The sequence below is a fragment of the Prionailurus viverrinus genome, chromosome E3 (genome assembly GCF_022837055.1).
Source record: "Prionailurus viverrinus isolate Anna chromosome E3, UM_Priviv_1.0, whole genome shotgun sequence".
Lineage (NCBI taxonomy): Eukaryota > Metazoa > Chordata > Mammalia > Carnivora > Felidae > Prionailurus > Prionailurus viverrinus.
In genome coordinates, this window is record NC_062576.1 from 25,107,091 (window position 1) to 25,129,790 (window position 22,700).

The 22,700-nt window shown below is 44.3% G+C and overlaps 1 protein-coding gene across 1 annotated transcript; it reads left to right on the forward strand.

Annotated features, from left to right (window-relative positions):
* The first annotated feature begins 5,493 nt into the window (after positions 1 to 5,493).
* Positions 5,494 to 21,013, forward strand: CRYM (crystallin mu). Its single transcript, XM_047838833.1, has 8 exons — positions 5,494 to 5,719; positions 6,207 to 6,360; positions 8,306 to 8,368; positions 12,957 to 13,058; positions 13,540 to 13,723; positions 17,130 to 17,251; positions 18,165 to 18,249; positions 20,670 to 21,013. Exons 1-8 carry the CDS (start codon positions 5,550 to 5,552, stop codon positions 20,732 to 20,734), a joined length of 945 nt encoding a protein of 314 aa, XP_047694789.1. The 5' UTR covers positions 5,494 to 5,549; the 3' UTR covers positions 20,735 to 21,013.
* Positions 21,014 to 22,700: the final 1,687 nt, after the last annotated feature.

The window sequence follows — 22,700 nt, forward strand, 5'->3', positions numbered from 1 at the left end:
GCCCACCCGCCAAGCGCCCTCCGGTGGCGGTTCCCCAGCCTGCCCCTCCCCACCGTGCACCCGGCGCCTACAAGCCCAGCCCAACTTCCGACTTCGAGGGTGGGTCTCTGCTTCCTTCTCCTGGCACCTCCCCAACTAGAAAAGGAGGAGGGAAGTGAGATGCTCGCCTTGGCTGCAACGTTTAAGGGGAAGCCAGCTGAGTAATCAAGATCAATATTTTTGATTAATTTTTAGTTTTCAAAATAAAAAAAATCAAATATAAAAGTGCCGTGAGGTGCGAGGGTAATCCTGACCCTGTTTTTATTTAAAACTTTGGTATTTTGTTCATGGTGGATTTTTTTCTTCTTGGTGTTTTAATTTTTTTCAATATTGCACTTAAAACAATTTTTTAAAAGTCTTTTAAAAGTAGTGTGTATTTTGAGTTCTGAATATGTCTCTTAAATTTGGCGCTTGAAGTGAGTACCTTAGCCACTGTGTTTGCCTCATCCTAGTGACAGCTCTGCCCTGTCATCACCTTCAGCATGGTAGTGGCAGAAAATCTAGAGAAGTACAAGTGGCCACCTCCTGGGGTGGGGGAGGCGGAAGCTAGCAGAGAACTTCCAGAATTCCAGAAGCAGGTTTGCCTTGCCCCTGGACAAAGCCTCAGGGGAGGACAGGGACTGGGCAGTGACACCAGTGACGTCTTTACCAGTCCCTGCATTGCTACGTTTATTAATATTCTTTCTATTAAGTCATTACTACTAAGAGGACTTTCATTATTTTAATAATAATAAAATAAAAACATCAATAGCACTTAATACTAACATAATACAGTCAAACCTCGGATTGTGAGTAACTTCCTCGAGTGTTCAGCAAGAGGAGCACACATTTCTAATAAATTTTAACTGTACCTGATGCGGAATGTCACGTGATCATAACTGAGCCAATGGTTCTTCTCCCCTTTCCCCCATCTCTGCGGCATTGTGGGTGATTGTCTCCCATGCCCGGATGCCCGGTCTCAGGCTGTGGTGTTTGACAGAAATCGGTGATTTTTCAGAACATTGGAAGGTGCCCACAACTGACACTAGTGTATCTTTTGTCCCTTCAAAGCACCTATGGATGGTCCTTTGCCTTTCCACACAAGAGTAAGCTTAGGAATGCTTTGCTTCATTCTAGGTCAGGCTGCCTGCAGACACAGACCCTTTCTTCCGCTGTCTTATTACCAGTTACATTAAATACAGTCTATGACAAGAATTTATTAATACTGTACTGTAGCCAACATCCATTAGCGATAGTGAAACTCATCCTACACAAAAACCCTCCTCTCTCTTGTCTCCCTCACACCAGCCACGAAGGTTTTTAAAGGTAAGTTCAGGTTAATTTGTTTATTTTTCTTTATATTTTGTATTTTCTTTATTATCTTGTATTATATTACAGTATTGTGATCATCTTATATGAATATTTTGGGGTTGTGGAATGAATCCTCTGAGTTTTATTTATTTCTTCTGGGGGAAATTCGCTTTGATACATAAGTGCTTTGTATTACAAGCATGTTTCTGGAATAAATTATGATCACAAACAAAGGTTTTACTGTACTTATTAAGAATACTCATGAAACACTAACCTGCTAAACACAACAAAATGATTTCATTTATGCCTCTGGGAGACACAAATTCTGGGAGGTTGGTTCTAATATTATCTGATTTTACAATTGAGGAAACAGCATCAAGGTGGTAAAGTCTCTTGTACATCCAGTATGTACAAGTAGTAAAAACCGGATCCAAATCCAAACTAGCTGATCTCAGAGCCTTTTCTTGGGAATCACTAATGGAGAAGCTCCTAATCCTCTACCTGAGAATGATTTGGTGGTGATTTCATCAAAAAAGGCATTAGAACACCAGTAAAAGCCTTAGAGACAAATTGGGATATTAGGACACCTGTTAATAATGCATCACACTGATGAGTTAAACTAACATTTATGTAGTTGACCCATAAGCATTAGGTTTTTGAAGTATGCAGGTCCACTTCAGATTTTTTTTTTTTGGTAAATACAGTCCAGCACTATAAATGTATTTTCTCTTCCTTATGATTTTCTTAATAGCATTTTCTTTTCTCCAGCTTACTTTATTGTAAGAATACAGTATATAATACAACATACAAATTATATGTTAATTGGTATGCTTATGTTATCAGTAAGGCTTTTCTGGTCAATAGTAGTTAAGTTTTGGAGAGGAAAAAGTTATATGTGGATTTTTGACTGTGTGTGAGGGGGTGTGTTGGTGCCCCTAACCCCTATGTTGTTCAAGGGTAGATTGTAATCATTTTCATAAATCCCTAAATGTATATGAAACTCTTAACAACCATTCCGGATGGAAGCTCTTTGTAAACTAGGCATAAAAGGGTGTTTATTTCTATGTCACCCCAAAACATGCCATATCCCTCACTGTCTCAGCCAACTTCAGTGACACCCTCCCCCCGCCACTCCCCCCGAATATTTGGGGCAGGGAAGGGTTTATTGAACAACTGGATGGCCTTTCAGTCCACACCTGCAAAACCAGCTTCTAATCTAGATTCTAGATCATGTTCTACAGGTGGACATCAGACTTGTGGTAGTCAGTCGGAATTCAGGACCAACCAGCCTCCCTAAAACCACTATTCCTACACAGTCTGGGTGGGAGGAAGAAGGCTGCCCTACCCTTCTATGAGGACTTCTTCCAAAGGTGGTCACAGGCTCCTAAGCTCAAACAAGACCTTCCTGTCTGACAAGTCAAATTTTACTAAGGACCTGGGTGATGTTACCCAAACTCATAAAAGGAAGATGACCTGGAGTAATTCACAGACCCTGTCTTTTAAATAGTTACACAGTTATTTTGATGCAAATTAAAAATGATTAAAAAAGAACATTAATCTCCAATCATATGCTAATTTTGCTTCTACTGAAGCTAAAGAAGGTACTATAATTTTTAACAAAATATATTAAGTAAACAACAAAAGAGATGTCAGAAGGTATTAGAGCCTCCACAGAACCTGCCAGTTGGACTCCTGGCATATGTGATCACCTAAGAATCCACTTCTACCTGCCAGGTTGTATAACTCCTGACCACAGTCAGAGGTATTGCATAACTTCCATTATGAAAAGGTTCTGCAACCTTGGAACCAGTTAGTACCCTGTGTCACTGGCCCCAACAGAATTAATTCAACCAAGATCAATTTTCCCAGTGGTACTTGACTGAAGACCTGAATGATGATACACAAAGCTTTATAAGGAAGATGATTCGAGGCAATTTACAGACTAGTCTTATTCCTACAGGATTTTCTAGAAATGAATACAGGAGCTTTGTATTTTAACCAAGGCTCAGTTATTTAATTAACAATGGAAGGGGGAAAATCTGCCTCTCCCATTTCATATCTCTTTTAGTTAGTATTTGGTTTTGCTTTTTTTATCCTCAAGAATAACAGACCAATTCCTTATTTTCTTTATACCTCTACATTTTTTAAAACTCAATAAATATTACAGAATAATAACAACACAATTTATGGCCCATAAGCATTTCTGTATTCCCAGCAGCCCTGGGCATCCATTTCTAAGAATAGTAAACTGAACAAACAAAATTGTGTAATTGAAATCAGCTTTTCCCAACCACCACAGTATCTTCTCATTTTTTGATGATAGAAGAGGTTCATTTATTATGTGGCTACTCTGTGCTAAATACATAATATACAATTTATTTCATCGGTAAACATATTGACATTTCCCCATATACTACCTTTTATTATGATATGACTATTCCCTAAGAAATGCCCTGCACAGCTCACAACCCAAATATCAGGGAAGTAACAACAGAAGCACTCGAGCCCCCTGACCTGTCTCCCAGACTGCACATTTGCTCATCTGTTTCATCCTATACATTGGCACAAGAATCATCTTTTTAAATGGTCAGTTATTTGGAGCATGTTATTTCTTTCCAAAGAATCGCACTTCTTAGCCTCCTGATTCCAAGAGGCATTTCCAGTTTTATTTTCTGGTGCTCCTGGACATCAGCCCCCACCCCCTCCACAGTCACACCCCTGTTCCAACCCAACTCTGTCTGGCAGAACACTATTATTCCCAAGGACTAGACAATATCTTTTCCAGCCATGGACTTCACCTGGCCTGAAATGCCCTCTTCCTCTCTTTCTGCCTGTGTAGCTTAATTGTAAGGATTGGAGTTCTGGAGGGGTGCCTGGGTGGCTCAGTCAGTTAAGCGTCTCAGGTCATGATCTCGCAGTTCGTGGGTTTGAGCCCCATATCAGGCTGTGCTGACAGCTCAGAGCCTGGAGTCTGCTTCAGATTTGGTCTCCTGCTCTCTCTGCCCCTCCCCTGCTCACCCTCTGTGTGTGTGTCTCTCTCTCAAAAAATAAATAAACATTAAAAAAAGAAAAAAAAAAAAGGATTAGAGTCCCGGAGACAGACTTCAAAGGCAGATCCCAACTCCTCTGCTGATGTGCTGAGTGACTGTGGACAAAGCCCTTCATCCCTCAGGGCCTCAACTGGAGAGCCCGGCTAAAAACACGTACCTACCATAGAGGTTGTATAATTCGATGAGGTGATGCACCTAAAATGCATGGTGCATTACCTGGTACATAGTAAAGTTAACACTGTTGTTGTTTTACCATTATTAACTTTATTTTTTGGCTTGATTTATCCCCCCCTTCATAAAACCTTTATCTAAACAGTCGACATCAAAATAATCTCTTTTCTTTGCATTATCAAAAACGTTTATTTTTCCTATCTCTGATATGGCAGCTACAATTTACCGCCCTGCATTTTGGTTACCTTCCTGTTGCACATATTGTCTTATTTCCTCCTCTCAAGAATAAGCTCCTTGAAGAAAAGGTGCATTCTTAGGCATTTTGGCTCTATGTGTCACTCACTGAGGCCATTATATCTTGTCCTGGGGACTTCCACCTCTTTAAAAGGTGAAGGTTAGGTGAGTTAGTCAACCTAGAAGAAAATTCTGCACTTAAAACAATCAGCAGTGTGGGATCTGGAGGTGGGAGTGAGAGTGGGAGGGAGGTTGGGATAAGAGACTCCAGAAAGGGGCAGAATTGAAAAGAAAACGTTTTTTAAATAACTATCTTCTTTCATCTAAGATCTCCCAGCAGCAGGTAACAATTAAAAAAAAAAAAGGAGCCCTGCCACCGTTTGACCCCTATCTCCCCGCTCTCCTCTTTCCGGGAGAGGACGACAGGTGGGGAAGAACGAGGGTGGGCGCGACTAAGCCCTTTGCAATGACTACAGCTAATTATAGGAATTGTGGAAGTGGACCCAAGAATACTGAACTCCCAGCCCACCCACTGCCTCAACTGCGATCCTAGAGAATTCCTTGCTGGAGGGGACCCAGCTCTGCCCCTGGGTTGGGGGTGGGGGGAGGCGTGGGAGACAGGCGGAGGGCGGAGACCAGCGTTGCCCCGCCCCCCAGCTAGGCGGTGACCAGTAGGCGGCACCGCGGCGCCCAGCTTTCATTTAGGGAGCAGCCTCGGGAACACCGTGCGCTGTGCCCCAGCTGAAATCGAAGGCCCGCGGCGAGATGAGCCGGGCGCCGGCGTTTCTGAGCGCCGCCGAGGTGCTGGAGCACCTCCGCAGCTCCAGCCTCCTCATCCCGCCTTTGGAGGCGGCTCTGGCCAACTTCTCCAGCGGCCCCGACGGAGGCGTCATGCAGCCGGTCCGCACCGTGGTGCCGGTGGCCAAGCACAGGGGGTGAGTGAGAAAGGCGGGGGCCAGGTGCTGGAGAAACTGGAAACGGGGAAGGGAAGGCACGCGAAGGGAAGCAGCGGGAGAAAGGAATAGAGGGCTCGTCTAAATCATTGCGAGTAACAGTTGCCACCTAATATTTGCGCTAACACAGTACCAAGTGGGCGCCTTACAGGCGTTATCTTGTTTAATTCAACACATTCTCCATATAGGTAGGTATTGATGCAAGCATTTTACTGATGGGGAAAACTGAGACTTAGGTTAACTTACCCAAGGTTACACAGGTAGTTAGTAGCAGAACTAGGATAGTTTTTCTCATCCAGAGGCCGACTCTTATACTCCGCATACTGCCTAAAGGAAGGACAGCGGAAATGGGGGGAAGGAGGGACAGTAGGGCAGTGACAGAGGAAAGAGAAAGGAACGTACACTGGGACTTGATAGGGCACCCCAGCATTGCTTGGAAGGGGTTGAAGTTATCCCTCTCTCCTTGCAGCTTCCTGGGGGTCATGCCTGCCTACAGTGCTGCAGAAGACGCCCTGACCACCAAGTTGGTCACCTTCTACGAGGGCCACAGCACCATCTCCATGGTGCCCTCCCACCAGGCCACTGTGCTGCTCTTTGAGCCCAGCAATGGCTCCCTTCTGGCGGTGAGCAACTCCCTGCCTGGGATGAAGTGGGGGCCCCTGGGCCCAGAGCTAGCCTGGAAATTAGTTCTCTGAGAGAGCTGGGTGGAGATTTGATGGGGACCACACGTGCCCCTCTCTGACTAATGATGTCTCTGGATACCAGCAACAATGAAGGGTGTCTGTGACTGTGTATCTGTTTCCAGGACTTCCTGAGGATGCACAATCCAGCACCAGAGTGCACCTGCTACTTGAAGTGTGTGACAGTGTGGAAGTAATAATCTCATCATTCTTGTAGATGCTCTTGCCCTGTCCCAGTTACTCCAATATACAGCTCATCAAACTCAGTAGCCAAGGAAACATTTATTTAGTGACTTCTCTAGTGGAAGAAAAGGAGTGTCCTATAATCCCTGGGACGCTTTTCTGAGAGATACACAGTCACTGGTTTGAACGGTTCATGGTAGTACCAAAATACAGCAGTAGCTCATTCATTGAGCACTTTGTATGTATCAGGCATGGAGGACTCGACTTGTATTAACTCTCCTAATACCTAGAAGCACTCTGTGAGGTAAGTAATATCATTAGCCCCCTTTTGCAGATGAGGAAGCTGAGTCACAGAGCAACTATGCCCATCTTACGCAGGTTTACCTAACTAAATAAGTGGCATGGCTGGACTGCAGACCTACTCAGTGTAAGTCCAGGGTCTATACTCTCTGGAGACTGTGTCTACTGCCTTCCTAACTGCCACTTACTGAGCACTTACCATGTGCCAGAGCAGAGAATTTGATCTCATTCAATTGTGGCAACATTCCTCTGTGGGAGTTTTTCTTGCACACCCCACTCCCAATTTCTGTTGAGGACTCTGAACCTCAGAGTAGTGGAGCCACTTTGCTGGAGGTCACACAGCTGCTTAGCCAAAGGCCCAGGAATCATTGCTAGGCCTGCCTGATGATGGAGTTTGTACGAACTTGTACTCTGAACCCATGTGCTCTGTGCCCTCCAAGCTGGCTCTGAGACCAGGCAGTTGAGTTGTTAGCTGGGTCAGTCTCCTTCATTCCACCCATACTTCTGGATCTTTAAATCCTCTCTCCTGAATTTCTGGCTCCCCAAGGAACCTGGCTGTACATCACTCCTCTGGGGAGACTGTGTAGCCCTACCCAACCTATACTCATTCTGAGGAGATGACATTCATACCACTACCAATGGTGGTTCCCCCAGAAAGTGGGACCGGCTCAGGCTTTTAAACTAAATGACAAGACCTTAGATCCTTCCTGAATCTGCTCAGTAGTAAGTGATTCACTTCCTTGTGTATAAAATGAGAATACTGATACTACCTGGGGAGCAACTAAGATGAATAACTTAAAAACAGGAGAATAACACAAAGGATGGTGGTTATTTTTAGCCAAACATAATTCAGAATCCCCTGGGGAGCTTTTGAAAACAAGGGTGTCTGGGTGCCTCCCTTAGAGAGATTCCCTGGGCATCTGTATCTTCACAAAGCTCCCCACATGTGTGGTAAGAGTTAAGAGCCAGGTAGAATTTCAGTTAAGAGGTAGAATTTCATGGCCCTTGCACAGATGTCATATGACTTACTCTAATTCCTCAAATTGTTCCTTCATCTGGTGTTTTGAGAGACCCAGGGAAAGAAAATAAAATGGGCAATTCTTGAAGGCTCATCATGTGCTAGATATTTACATTTATGTGAGTGCTTTAATCCTCACCAAAGTCTTCTGAATGGTTGGCATTGTCTTTGTTTTTACAGGTGAGCCAAATGGTACTTAGAGATTAAGATATTTCTTCAAAGGTGCATTTCTCATAAGCGGAAAAATTAGCTCCAGATCTGACAGCAAGCCTGTGCTCTTTGTAGGATACTGTGATACTTCCTGACGCTGCTCTTTTTGAGCTGTTTCTTTCTGCTTAAGTCGTGGCTAGGGTTGCCCCTCGCTCACTGCCTCTCCTTTCCTCCAAGGTCATGGATGGAAATGTCATCACCGCAAAGAGAACAGCTGCAGTATCTGCCATCGCCACTAAGGTAAGATTAGTGCCAGCCTGTGTTGTTGGGGTTTGCTGGAGAGCGGGGTTGGGTGCCTCAAGCTTGGAAGCCTAAGGGAGAAGTGAGGGACTTACTTCGGTATTCCTTTGGACATAACTGGAACTCCATAAGCCAAAAATGGGGTGTCAGATGAGCACAGGGATTCATGAAACTATTAACTACCACTTAATGAGCACCACCAGCTTCCGGGGACCCTACATACCTTATTCCTTATCTTCACATCAACCTTGCAAAGGAGATAGGATGATCTCCATTTGCCACATTTAGGGAATGTGGCTCAGAGAGGTTATGTGAGTTGCCCAAGATCACACAGCTACTGAGAAGCAGAGCAAGAATTTAAAATTTGACTTCTATGACCCCCAGGACTGCTTTGTTGCCCCCTGCCCCCGTACTACACTGCTCCTGGTAAATCAGGGTAGTTGCTGCATAGGCCAAAGCCAATCCTGCACAAGAAGCAGAGGGGGAGATGAAGAGATCCAAGTGCACTCACGTATTCATTCAGCTAGTACCGCCTGAGATCCTACTATATGTTGGGCACTGTTCTAAACATCAGGGATATGGCAGTGAACAAAACAGAGAGTGGCACATGGGGGTTTAAGACAATACACAAGATGAAAAGTGAAACACACAGTTTGGTTTGCTAAGAAAATAATTAACCAACAACAAACTCCTTTTGAGTTAATAACATGCTAGGATTTGCTTTTAAAAAAAACCCACTACCGACAAAAAACAGATAGTGTGCTGCTTGAAAATAAAGCAGAATCGAGAATACTGGGGAGGGGTGACCTTCTGAATTACCCACGGAAGATCTCATTCACCAAGAAGGTGACATTTGAGTAAAAACTGAAGGAAGTAAGTGGGGGAAGGGGCACTCTTCAGGCGAAAGGGAAAGCAAGTGAAGGGGGTGGTGATGTTCCTGAGCACTGTCAGGGCATCCTACAATAAAAGCAGTATCTTCAGAGGTTAGCGTTACGGAGAAGAGGCTTGGAAAGCTGGGTGTCTTTCACGTGAGATGGGAATGTATACGGTTTGCTGAGCTGGTTTAGGAGTTTATGAGGAATGAGCATAAAGAGGTATGGGGTCTGGGGAGCAGCAGAGACCAGGTGTTCAGATTGTGAGCGTGTTAAGGTCTTCTAAACACAAGATGGGGAGGGAAGAACGTAAGGATTAACCTGAGAATTGTGTAGGAAGGGGGCAGATCACACACCTGGATGAAATGGTTTTTTGAAGCATCTCCAGACCCAACTCAGACTGAAATAGTCAAGGGACTCCTTGAGATATATATACTCACTGGTACAATTACTGCCTTTCATTTATTTGTAAAGGACTCTGGTCTTTTTCAGAAGAACTTCCAACCCATTGTCTTGATGTATCTTTCGGTTTCTGTGAGGGAGGGAGAACAAGTATTATTGGCCTCATTTCGTCCTAGAGATGGAGACTAGGACTTCCTGAAGTCATATAAGCCATGTAGCTATGGGATCTTCTGAGCTACCTGGTCTTCATGGCCCAGGTCTGTGGTTTCCAACTCAAGACATGCAGCAGCCATCACCTGGGGAATGTCTTTAAAAATTCAGATCCCCAAAACACAGATTTGAAATCACTAAGGGTGGGGCCCAAGAAAATGGTTGTTGTGTTGTCGTTTTTTTTTTTTTAATAGTCTCTGGTTACTTCTGATGATCAACCAGGTTTGAAAACCAAAATCTTGTAGACCCAGCTCCCAGTTACACCGTGCTTTTTTTTTTTTTTTTTTGCATTGATAAAAATCTGCACTCCCATAAGAGTTGAGAATCATTGAGCTGATGCTTCAGAGTTTAGGCTGCAACTTCCCAGCTTTATGCCCAGCGGTGCAGATGGGTTATTTCAATAAGGAACTAAAGGTCTATTATACTTTTTTTTGCCATGGAAGAGAGAGTGTTTTCTTTTCCACCACTTCTCATTCATTTAGGGCTTTGGGGAGGAGGATGAGAAGTATAAGAGGTTCTCGGGTTTGTCAGTCACTGCAACTTCTTTGCATTTGGATTGCATATACCCTGAGTTGTGGATTCTGACATGCTTTTTCAAGGTGACAGTACATATCAGAGTTTATCCCTGGCATGCATTTATTTGGCAAATAATTGAGTGCCCACTAGAGGCCAGGCCCAGTGCTCAGTCTGGGGCATAGAATGGTAAATAAAACCAGATACAGTACCTGCCATGGAACACAAGAGTCCATTTGGGGAAACAGATATTAACCCAAAGATCACACCAATACCTGTGAAACTATTACCTAGACAAATACATCGAGTGCAAGAGGTGAAGTGCAATGAGAGTGTGTAACAGGAGGTCTGTGGGATTTGGAAAGGCTCTTCTGGTGGAAGGGATATCTGAGGAGAGATATGAAGGATAGGAGGAGTTACTTGTGAAGGACAGAGAGAAAAATATTCCATGCATAGGAAAGAACCTGTACAAAGGCCCTGTGGTTGATGGTAGCACACATGCTTGGGAATTTGCAAAGAAGCCGGTGTGGCTGAAGGACAGGAATTGCAGAGGAACATGGCCTGAGAGGGGGCTGGAGAGATGGCAGGGCTACATCTAGTGCTGTTCATTAGCAAATGCAGATGACACACACACTTCCAAGCTCTTTAAGTAAGAAACCTAGCAGATTCATATACATGTTTTTAATTATTTGCATGCTATGGGAAAAAGAATGAAGTACCACTAATCCTGCTATGATTTAATACATCTTATAAATGTTATGCTATTTAGGAAAAGAGATGTCTATTGTAACATTATTACCAAGGCAACAAATTATCAAGTAAGACAATCAATCAGAATTAGAGATTTAGTTTCACAAGTTGAAGGTTTGTTTTACAGGACACTGCAATGATTTCTAAAGCCCAAGTGTACTTCAAAGAATAGATTCATGTTAACTAAGAACAGGAAAAAAATTGATTTAGTAAAGGAAAAATCACCTAATTCTCCTTGTTGGATAAGAGCATAACATTGCTTGTTTTGTTGATATTGTAATTTTGAAAACTTCCCAAGTCAGATACTTTGAACTATATTTTATGGCACAAAATGGTATCTCTCCTTCTGTAGCTACAGGAGAGATGAACATCTGCTACTATTTCTGTGACTCCTTTTCGCTAGTAATTAATAATTAAAGAGACTTTCGCTTTTAGGATTACATTCCAGAAATTCAATAATTAATATTGAAGAAAGAACAGACTCATATTTTACTGAATGGAATACAGAAAAGGCAGAAGAGGTTCTTTCTTTCTTTCTCTCTCTCTCTCTCTCTCCCCCTCCCTTCCTCTCTCTCTCTCTCTCTCTCTCTCTCTCTCTCTCTTTTAAGTAGGCTTCATGTCTAGCATGGAGCCCAGTGTGGGGCTTGAACTCACAACCCTGAGATCAAGACCTGAACTGAGATCAAGAGTCGAATGCTCAACTGACTGAGACACCCAGGCACCCCACAAGAGGCTCTTATTTAATATGGATGGTGTGCCAGTAGGTCTCAACCCCGAATGATTTTTGCCTCCTGTCCCAGGGACATTTAGCAATATCTGGAGACATTGTTGGTTTTGTCACAACTAGGGGAAGTAGGAGATGCTACAAGTATCAAATGGATAGAGGCCAGCGATGCTGCTAAACATCCTATAATACACAGGAGAGCCCATCCACCCATTTCTGCTGACAAAGAATTATCCAGCCCAAATGTCAGTCATGCTGAGGTTCAGGAACCCTGCTTTACTTCCTACACATAATAGGAGATTTGTGCCAAATCTGTGCAAATGAGACTGTCTCTGCCCTCATGGGCTTACAGATCAGTACAAGGAAATAAATCTGTAAAGAAATAAGTGCTGTGAAGGGATGACTTCTATCAGGGAGGTCAGGAAGATTTCACCTTAGAGATGATACTTGATATGAGTTGATCATAGAGCCCCACTCCCAAACACAGACACATGTACATCCTTAGCAGGTGCCACAAATGCCAGGTCTACATTCCTCTTTAAAGGAAGATGGAGGCTGAGAAAGGATCAGCAGTGGGCTTCGAAAATATAACGGAGAGCCTTGAGTTGCAAGGAAGGGCCCATGGATTCCAGGTAGCTCTTAGAAGTAACTCAGGGCTCTGAGAAGTGGGTGTGGCCTATCATGTCCCCAAGATGGGGTGGCACAGGAGAAAGAATGTGGTCTTTGGAGAATGAAGGGTGTGGTTTTTGGAGCCCCACTGTGCCATTTAATAGTTGTAGGACCCTGCAAGTTACTTAACCTCTCTGGACTCCAATTTCTTCATCTAGAAGAGGAGGATAAAAATAGGAGTGCCTTGCTTACAGGGTGATTGCCTGGACTAAATGAGACCATGAGGGTAAAGCATTGGCATATATTAGGGGCTCCCTGAAGGCTCCTTCCTCCCCTCCACACTCTGCAGAGGAGAAACTGAAACACGAAATATCATCTCCTTCATTGCCCAAGAGATAATGAGGGAGCTAAAGATAGGGCCAAAGACACCTGATACTCACACTGTGTTTGTTCTTCACCTGGCTGCTCTGTCTCCCTTGACCTTTGCCACCTGGTTTCTCTCAAATAGTTTTTGAAACCACCCAGCAGTGAAGTGTTGTGCATCCTTGGAGCTGGGGTCCAGGCCTATAGCCACTACGAGGTCTTCACAGAACAGTTCTCCTTCAAAGAGGTAAGTCCAGGGAAGGCTACGGGAGAAGAGGAGAGGGAGCGATCATGACCTTTATCTATACTCCTTCACTGCAACATGGGCAATTCTGAAATAGTTAGGTCAAGAGTCTGATCTAGACCATTCTTGTTTCTTTTAATGTTTGTTTATTTGTTCATGAGAGAGAAAGAGAGAATGCCTGCGTGCCTGCGTGCTAACAGGGGAGGGGCAGAGAGAAAGAGGGAGACAGAGAATCCCAAGCAGGCCCCACACTGTCGGCACAGAGCCCGATGTGGGCTCGATCCCACGAACCGTGAGATCATGACCTGAGCTGAAATCAAGAGTTGGACGCTTAACCAACAGAGCCACCCAGGCACACCCATAGGGGATGATTTAAATCCCCTTACCCCAGAGTGGCTCAACTTTCCCCTGGCACCAATGAAACATAATAAAACATAAACAAACAATCATGGCACCAATGTCCCTCTTGTTACCCCCAATGAAGGTGAGGATATGGAACCGCACCAAAGAACATGCAGAGAAGTTTGCAGACACAGTTCAAGGAGAGGTACAGGTCTGTTCATCGGTCCAGGAGGCGGTGACAGGTGCAGATGTGATCATCACAGTCACCATGGCAACAGAGCCCATTTTGTTTGGTGAATGGGTGAAGCCGGGGGCTCACATCAATGGTAAGCAGAGTGGCTCCCGGAGCCGTGGGTAGATGGTGGCCATAGTTGTCCCTGGGCTGAACCAAGTGGCTGCATCTGCAGAGCTATTTTCCTCATGCAAACGACCAAGCTTTTTAAGGCCCTCAGGAACATGTGATCCCTGAAAAACAATATTCACTCAAAACTTTGAAACAAAAATCCTGAACCAGAAGCTTATACATTTAAGTTCTATAAAATGTAACATTTTGGCAAGTGATCAGTCACAGCTAAGTTCTTAAATGTAATGGAATTTAAATTACAAAAGTCAAATGATTCCTTCTTTCTTAAAAATACTTAGAATTACCCCCTGAAAAAGTTTTTTTTTTAATTATAGCACAAAAGACATTTAATATGACATGTGGATGCTATTTAATATGTGTGATAGGATGGGTGGGACTCCAACCATAAGAGTTCCTGGGGCTTCTGAGGATTCTCAAATGACTCTGGAGGTTATAGCAAGAGCTGGTCTCTGTCGAATATTTACTGTTGCAGGTGCTGTTCTAAATTCTTTATTTGTATTACATCATTCAATCCTTACAACAACCTTATGAGGTAGGAGATATTCTTATCATTACCTTCATTTTATAGGTGGGTAAACCAAGGCATAGAGAGATTAAGTGACTTGCCCAAAGTCAGAGGTTCTTAGTGGTAAAGCTGGGATCTGAACTGAGGCAATCTACCATCAGAGCACAAGCTCTTCAATTTTACTACTCTCTATGATCTTCCAAAAAGAAGACTGGAATCTGGTGAGCAAGGAGGGCAAATACTAGGGGTTTAAACACGTTTTCAGTGCCCTCTGTTCTGATGACAACCACCTGGCGTGAACTCAGAAGCTAAGAATTCTGTACACATTGGCAGAGAGCAGGCAGAAGCCCAGTGTCATGGTTGCGCATCCAATCACAAATGTATCCTGAATCCCTACCATGTGACAGGCACTATTCTAGATGCTGGGGAGGCCAAAATAAGCCAGCACTCGGGGACATTTGCTTTCCTGATGCTTACATTCAGGTGAAAGGAAATCGACAACAAACAGGTAAGCAAATAGATGGACTGGATGGTTCCAGCTAAAGAGAAGTTCTGTGAAGGAAACCAGTGTGTGGCTTGTCTGAGGAATGGGCCAACGCGAAGTGAAGGTCTCAGCTTGTGTGGGACTGGTGTTATGATGTGAGTCCAGAGGGTAGGCAGGCAAGAGATGGGTCAGTTCTGGCTTTGTGACAGTAAGACCATTTCTGGAAGGACTCGGGAAATCAAAAGAAACCAGTTCTTGGTAAGATGGACAAGAGCTGAATGTTCAGCCAGACCGACTTGATTTTTTTTCTTTTTCAGCTTAAAGCAGTACATATGTATTATCTTGCAGTTTCTGTGGTGTTGGGGGTCTGGGCATGGGTTAGCTGGGGCCTCTGCTCACACAAGGAGGAAGTCAAGGTGTTGTCTGAGCTGCGGTCTCATCTAGAGCTCAGAGCCCTCTTCCAGGGCTAGGTGGTTGTGCAGATGCTTCACATTGTTAAGAGAGGAATACTGGTTTCCTGGGGGCTGTTCTCAGCTCCTGGAGGCTGTCCACATTCCTTGTATGGCTGTTTCATCCTCAAAGCCAACAACAGAGAATCTCTCTCACACTGTGACTCTCCAGGAAGTGCTGCCTAAATCTTGAGTCCAGGCATCCCTTCTATTTCCCTAGCCCAAAGACAAAATTGGCTTAGGCGTTTACAGAGGCATCAAATATATTTCAGAAAAGTATGTTACAAGTGTGGTTGACAGGGAGACACCAACAACAGATTTAACTTACTTTACAGCTTGGCTAAGAGGCCTGATTTCACCCCCGCCCTGCACCCTCTCCCCGCTGCCCCAGCTGGGGTCTGACCCTCACCCATTCTTGCTCCACTGGAGCAAGGCCAGGGCCCAGACTGAGTGAGACCCCTCCCTTCACTGCCTGGCCCACCTCCATCTGCCCAAGTGGCCTCACAGGACCCTTTGAAAACTCCCCCTGCTCAGAAGAACTGGGGCAGGAGAGGGTTGGGGAGAGGGGATGCAAGTGCAATGAGAAGAGGTGGCTTGAGAAGCTAGGGTTTTTCCCACCAGCTTATGATTTATTTACGAGCTTCATTTAGTTAGTGCTTTTGTTCTACAGAACTCCCCACACAAATGCCCTTCAAGAAGGACATTTTTACACCAATCTCTTTGAAAATTAGAGTAGGGGACAACAGCAGGAGAGGGAACAAGTAGAGAAAAATGGACACAATGTGGGAAGGCACATAAATGCTGCCTTATGTGGGTGCAAGGCTTTATAACGGTTTCCAAAGACTAGCTGGCCATGGGCTGGATCCAGCCGGCAGATGTGTTTTGTTTGGACCATAGTGTGCTCTAAAAATCAAGAAATAACACATGCAAATAGATTTCCTGCTTCTCTTTAAAAAAATAATAAAAGGAAAAAGGGGAGAATATCTAACAGTGGCCCTGCATTCTCACATGGCCACAATTAGCTGGAGATGAATGGTGGCTGCCCTCTTTACAAGGGCCAGCTTTCTTCTGTGTACCGAGGGCTCCACCATTTCCAATCCAGCCCCTCTGACCAGCTTTGCTCATGTTCCTTACCTGCCTGGCCTTTTGGACTTTTGGTGGCAGCCTCTGTGTTATCCTACGTGCCGGTGCCAGGAGGCATGATTCCTTGGATTCATCATTATGCTGCTGGGCTCACTGCAAAGGATGTGATATCTCGGTGCCAGGATGGAGCCAGTTTCCTCTCTACTGGGGCTTCTCCGTGAGCCTGGCACTGGGCTCCTTTGTCATGAGTGAAGAGAGAAATGGTTGGGGGTGAGGAGTGGGAAGGATTCAGAACCAAGCAGATTGATAGAAGATGGAGGAGTGTAGGGTGTGAATAAGCTGTAAGTGATGTCTCTGTTCCCAGAATTTTATAAAGAGGTCACTGCCCCTAATAAACAAACAGAAAAGGCATCAAAGGGCCCCAGGAGCACATCTTAGATACACAACCATGGCCAACACCTTCGGTTCTTTGAGCCTCCTTTGTGCACCTTGTAAATGGAAATCAGACATGAAGCGTACTTGTGAGGATTATAAATAAAATGTGCGAAACATCCCACAGATAGCAGGCAGCCAATAAATGAATGCTAAGTTGCCTCAAAATCTCTTAGAAAGATCTTGGTATGAAAGGCAAAAAAAAAAAAAAAAAAAAGACAGGCATTATTCTTATTGATGAGTGTTCAGTCTTGCTGATTGGGGGGGCTGGCATTGGGAAATGAGGCATCCCAAATCTGAGTGTTCCCCTGTGTTCTGTGTCACCTCCTTTTCCCCACCCCTCCTCCACTTTTTGGCACGTGTAGTGTCCCTTGCCTCTATTTCTGGGTTCAGGGTCCGTTTTGCTGTCTCTTAGCCATTGGAGCGAGCAGACCTGACTGGAGAGAGCTGGACGACGAGCTGATGAAACAGGCTGTGCTGTATGTGGATTCCCAAGAGGCTGCCCTGAAAGAGTCTGGAGATGTCCTCCTGTCAGGGGTAAGCCTCTCCTCCTGGTGGGCTGCTGTCCAGCTGGCCTCACCTGGATGCCAGGGTTTCATTAACCTTCCCTGCCGTTTGGACTGTTCCAGACCTCAGTCACTCCTACCTCTTTGTGGGTGACAGCCCCTAAACATCTTTCAACCCTTTCTAATTCCCTTCTGGAATAATGTGGCCATTATGTTAATGACATGTGTTTTCCTGTCCCCTTTGCCTGGAGAGCGGCTTGATGGATTTTTCCCATCGGACTGAGCTGTCCTATGAAGCAGTAAGATTGGGAGATAAGTGGCTGGCAACCTTCCCAATGTGGCCAACAAAGTAAGACTGGGGTTGGCCACGTTCTGGCCTTATTCTTCTGTAATCAGAACATAGGAGCAAGAAGAGGGCTGCCAAAATGAGCGTTAAGATAAGAATATGCTTATTTCCTCACTGACAGACTGTCTTGGCTGGACATTCTCCTGGCTACAAACTTGTATCTCTGCATTCATGGTATATCACAAAGGCAGATATTATGCAAAAAAAATATATAAATATATATGTGTGTGTGTATAATTATATTATGATTATATATTATACAATAATTGTAATTATTATATTATATGTTATATATAATACATATGTGTTATATATAATTATAATATTATATATAACATATAACACATATTATATATGTTATATATAATACATATGTGTTATATGTAATAATTATAATTATATTATATATATACATATGTAACACATATATATATATTATATATATATCCTTTTTTTAATGGGGGGAGCCAGTTTACAAACGGTCTTTTTGTCAAGAACCTCATCCAGTTCTGGGTGCTCTCCCTGCCCCTGTTTCAGAAGCTGGCCAGAGCAGACACTGGCTCCCTGGCCCCCGGGTCAGTGTGTGTTCATTTCACAGGCTGAGATCTTTGCTGAGCTGGGAGAAGTGGTGAGGGGAGTCAAGCCAGCGCACTGCAACAAGACCACGGTGTTCAAGTCTTTAGGTAAGGACTGTTGCTCCCAGGGCACACTCCAGCCAGAACACAAGGTCAGGCTTGCCCTTTGGTGCAAAGGGGAATGAGTCACTGGACTCTGTATTTGAGTCATGAAATCTGTCATTTGAGTCAATTATTTATGTGTGTTAGCACAGTAGGTAGTAAGCCCATGAATTCTGGAACTGGGTGGTCCTGGGTGGGATTCCCTTCTCTGCCATTCCCTGGATATGCGTCCTTGGGCAAGTGACCTCACTCCATCTGAGCCACGGTATCTTCACTACCAGTTCCCTTCAGTGTTTATGAGAATTAAGTGACATGTGTATGTGTGTAAAATGATTTGTATACAGCAAGTGTCAGCAGGAAATCATTTGGACTTAGATCTAAATGAAAGTCAGAAGAAGGTATCCTTCAGAGGTGGGGGTAAGGATGTTTAAAGACAGGGAGCTTGGGGCGCCTGGGTGGCTCAGTCAGTTGAGCGTCTGACTTTGACTCAGGTCATGATCTCACAGTTCATGGGTTCAAGCCCTGCGTCAGGCTCTGTGCTGACAGCTCAGAACCTGGAGCCTGCTTCAGATTCTGTGCGTGTGTGTCTCTCTCTCTGCCCCTTCCCTGCTTGTGCTCTGTCTCTCTCTATCTCTCAAAAGTAAACAAATGTTGGGGCACCTGGGTGGCGCAGTCGGTTAAGTGTCTGACTTCAGCCAGGTCACGATCTCGCGGTCCGTGAGTTCAAGCCCCGCGTCGAGCCCCGCGTCGAGCCCCGCGTCGAGCCCCGCGTCGGGCTCTGGGCTGACGGCTCAGAGCCTGGAGGCTGTTTCCGAGTCTGTGTCTCCCTCTCTCTGCCCCTCCGCCATTCATGCTCTGTCTCTCTCTGTCCCAAAAATAAATAAACGTTGAAAAAAAAATTTATAAAAAAAAAAAAAAGTAAACAAATGTTAAAAAAAATTGTTTTTAAGACAGGGAGCTTAAGGGAAATGGCAGGGAGACCTACCAGAAGAGACCCACCCAGGAAGTACAGCCTGAGACCCCTTTTTGTCCTTCCTTCCCTACCCTCCTACTTGCTGATTTGATAGGGACTTCCATGGGGACCCCCATTACCGACAGAAGCCCAACAAAGGATGGGCTCCCAGTGGCCAGTCTGCCCCTCAGCCCAGCAACTTTACTCCCCACTCGGAGTTAAGGAAGTCGACGCACATGATAACAGAGCTGATAGCTGATACACCTAAAATATTGAAATACTCCCAAACTGATTGATAAATAGTTATTGCCCTGAGCCCCCAAGAATGTCTTCCACCCTTCTCCCAAGATCTTGCCTATTTCCTATGATCAAGAACCCAAAGCTTTAATGCTTGGCAGAACATTAAGAGTACTCTGGCCACCTAGCATCCATGCCAATGGGTCAGTATCCGTACCTTGCTGCCTTTTAAATATATTTTCAAAATCTCTCATGCACAGGGAGACAGGAAAAAGCAGTGTAAACTTTACCCAGAGCTTGGTTCAAAGACATCACACTGATCCAGTTGTGATGGAAAATTTCAGAGTTCAGTGATCAGAGGTCAGCAACCCCTTCAGCAGACCATACTGCAGAAATCTGCTGTGCCCTTCTGAGAAATTTTTGTTTTCTTGCTTTGGGGATTGGTTTATTGGCACAGCTTTCCATCTAGCAGGTGCATATTAAACACCTATTATGTATCAGACTCTGTACTGGATGTAGTGGTGACTACAAAAATTAGTAAAAATCAGGATATTTTAAAGGATATGTCCTTTAAAAACACATACCCACTTGAGGTTAAGCTTCATATCCAAAACAATAAGATAAGTGGGGTTGCTGAAGGATGCAGGGTTTGGACTAGACCAAGGGTCTGCAAACTATAGCCTGTGGGCCATACTCGGCCCACCTCCTGTTTCTGTCCTGCCTTCAAGCTGGGAATAGTTTCTAATCAAATGACTAGAAAACAAAAAAGAAGAAGAATATTTTGTGACGGATGAAAATCACATGAAATTCAAACTTCAGTGTCCATAAAGAAAGTTTTACTGGAACATGGCCAGGGTCATTTGCTTACCTATCATGTATGACAGCTTTTGCCCCACAATGGCAGAGTTGATTGCAACAGAGACCATAGGGCTTGCAAAGCCTAAATATTGACCATCCGGCTGTTCACAGAAAGTTTTCAGCACACTAAATTAAACTTTGAAGGACATTTAAAATGTGTTTGGTGGGCATTTCTTGCTTAGCATCTTTTCCCTGCTTCACCCTGTCCTTCCCAGACCTTCCAAGCCTAAATGCACCTCTGGATATGAGTACGTTTTTACCCCAATGGGCATGGTTAGCAGCACAGACAGTGAGTCAGAAAACTGCCAGTCACAGGGCCTGGACTGTTCCTGGGAATGGTGTTCTGACAAAAAGTGAACCACATTTCTGCTCCTTCCAGGAATGGCGGTGGAAGACCTGGTTGCAGCCAAACTAGTGTATGATTCCTGGTCATCTGGCAAATGAAATGAAGGAACTTTGTGTGGAGGTAGATGCAACAGCTCAAGAGATGTTGTTACCAGCTCCCTTGCAATTTCTAGATCAAATGAGGGAACCCGAGGTACAGTGAGCTATAGTTTTGAGCTTATCGTGTCTTACCTTAAATAATGAGATCCCCATTTGTGTGTGTAGTTGGAAAGCAAAACTAGGTGGCCATTTCTTCTGTTACACCAGATTATAGTGATGCTCTGTTTCCCCCCGTATTTCACTGGATTTTGTAATTCCTTGAAATAAAGCATTTTCCAAGTCTGCCATTCTCACTGTGGTCCTTTCTGTCCCCCACGGAAGAGGAAGTGAGGAAAGCAGGTGCTCCCATTCACTCCCTGGGGGAGTTCCAATGACCATAATTAAATTTATTTAAATTATTTAAATTAGTATACAATTCCTGTAATAAAATTCACCAGTTTAAAGTATACAATTCAATGGTTTTTAGCATGTTCACAGGGTGCAACCGTCCACTGTCTGATTCCAGAACATTTCATCACTCCCCAAATGAAACCTGGTACACATTAGCAGTCACTCCACTTTTCCCCTTTTTCCCAGTCTCTGCCAACGACTGATCTGCTTTCTATCTTTACGGACTTGCCTCTCCTGGACATTTCATATAAATGGAATCATGCTTTATGTAGACTTGTTTCTGGCTTCTCATTATTTAAATTTCAAGGAACAATGGAGCTTCTATATTGGTCAGGACTTCTTTGGTCACAAGTGGTAGAGACCACAACTCAAACTACCCTAGGCAGAATGATTGAAAGAACGAATGAGGAATGGAATATATTGGCTCTTACAATTCAGAAGTACACAGGTAACTGCTCACAGCTACAGCTGTATCCAGGGCTCCAAGTATCCATAGGACCCAGTCTTGCTCTCTCCATCCCTCAGCTCTGTTTTCTTCAGTGTTGGCTCCATTACCGAGTAACTTTTCCCCTGGCTGTCCTCTTCGGCAACGCTAGCAGAAATGGAGATTATCCCACAATTCGAAGGACCATCTAGGTGATGTGCCCATTTCTGTGCCTAACACTGTAGCTAAATGAGATGGAATACTCTGGCACAGTCCAGTGCCATGTGCCTGTCCCTGAAACAAACACATCCTCCCACTATTCTGATGCTGCTATTATCCGGGCCTGGGTCACATGCCCCCATTGAAGTCCAGAGTGGAATTAGTCCACCTGACCACATGAGCTAACAGAAGAGAAGGGGGCTCTTAGCATAAAGAGGGAGGAATGGGTATTGGGTGGACAAATCTACAGATGTCACTAAAGTATCAGTGTTGAGAGGTTCATTAGGAATTATCTAGTCCAACCTCCTCGTCTTCCAGATGAGGAAACTGAGGTGTGTTTTCCCTAGCTCCCCCAATTCACTAGCAGAGTTATGTTGCTCTTGTCCTGCCAAAGACCCCTCCCCCATCCGAATCCACTCCCACTCCTAGTCTGGCTATGAGATAAGTCAACAGCAAAGAAAAACATTTTCTATTGCTTTGTTTTCCTACACAAACTCCTAACAGTTCTTCATGCTATAGAATGAATCCACAAGTTCACCCCTACTCACCTCCCCTCTGGTAACCATTAGTTTGTTCTCTGTAGGTAAGAATCTGTTTTCTGGTTTTTTTTTTTCCTTTGTTCATTTGTTTCTTAAATTCTACATAGGAGTGAAATCATATGGGTTAGCCACAAGTTTATCATGTTTGCCAGGCTGTCTGGATAGGGGCCTTTGCACTGGAATAAAATATCGATGTGATCTGCTTTTGCACATCTCAAGTGACGATGAAGTCCTTCTGGGGAACTTAATGGTCACAACCCTAAGGGATGTGTAGAGAAGGATGTGTGATAATGGGATTATTCAAAGTACCTCAATTACAGTAATTTCTCTGACATTGGCCATAGCAACTTCTTTCTAGATATGTCTCCTGAGGCAAGGGAAAGAGAAGCAAGAA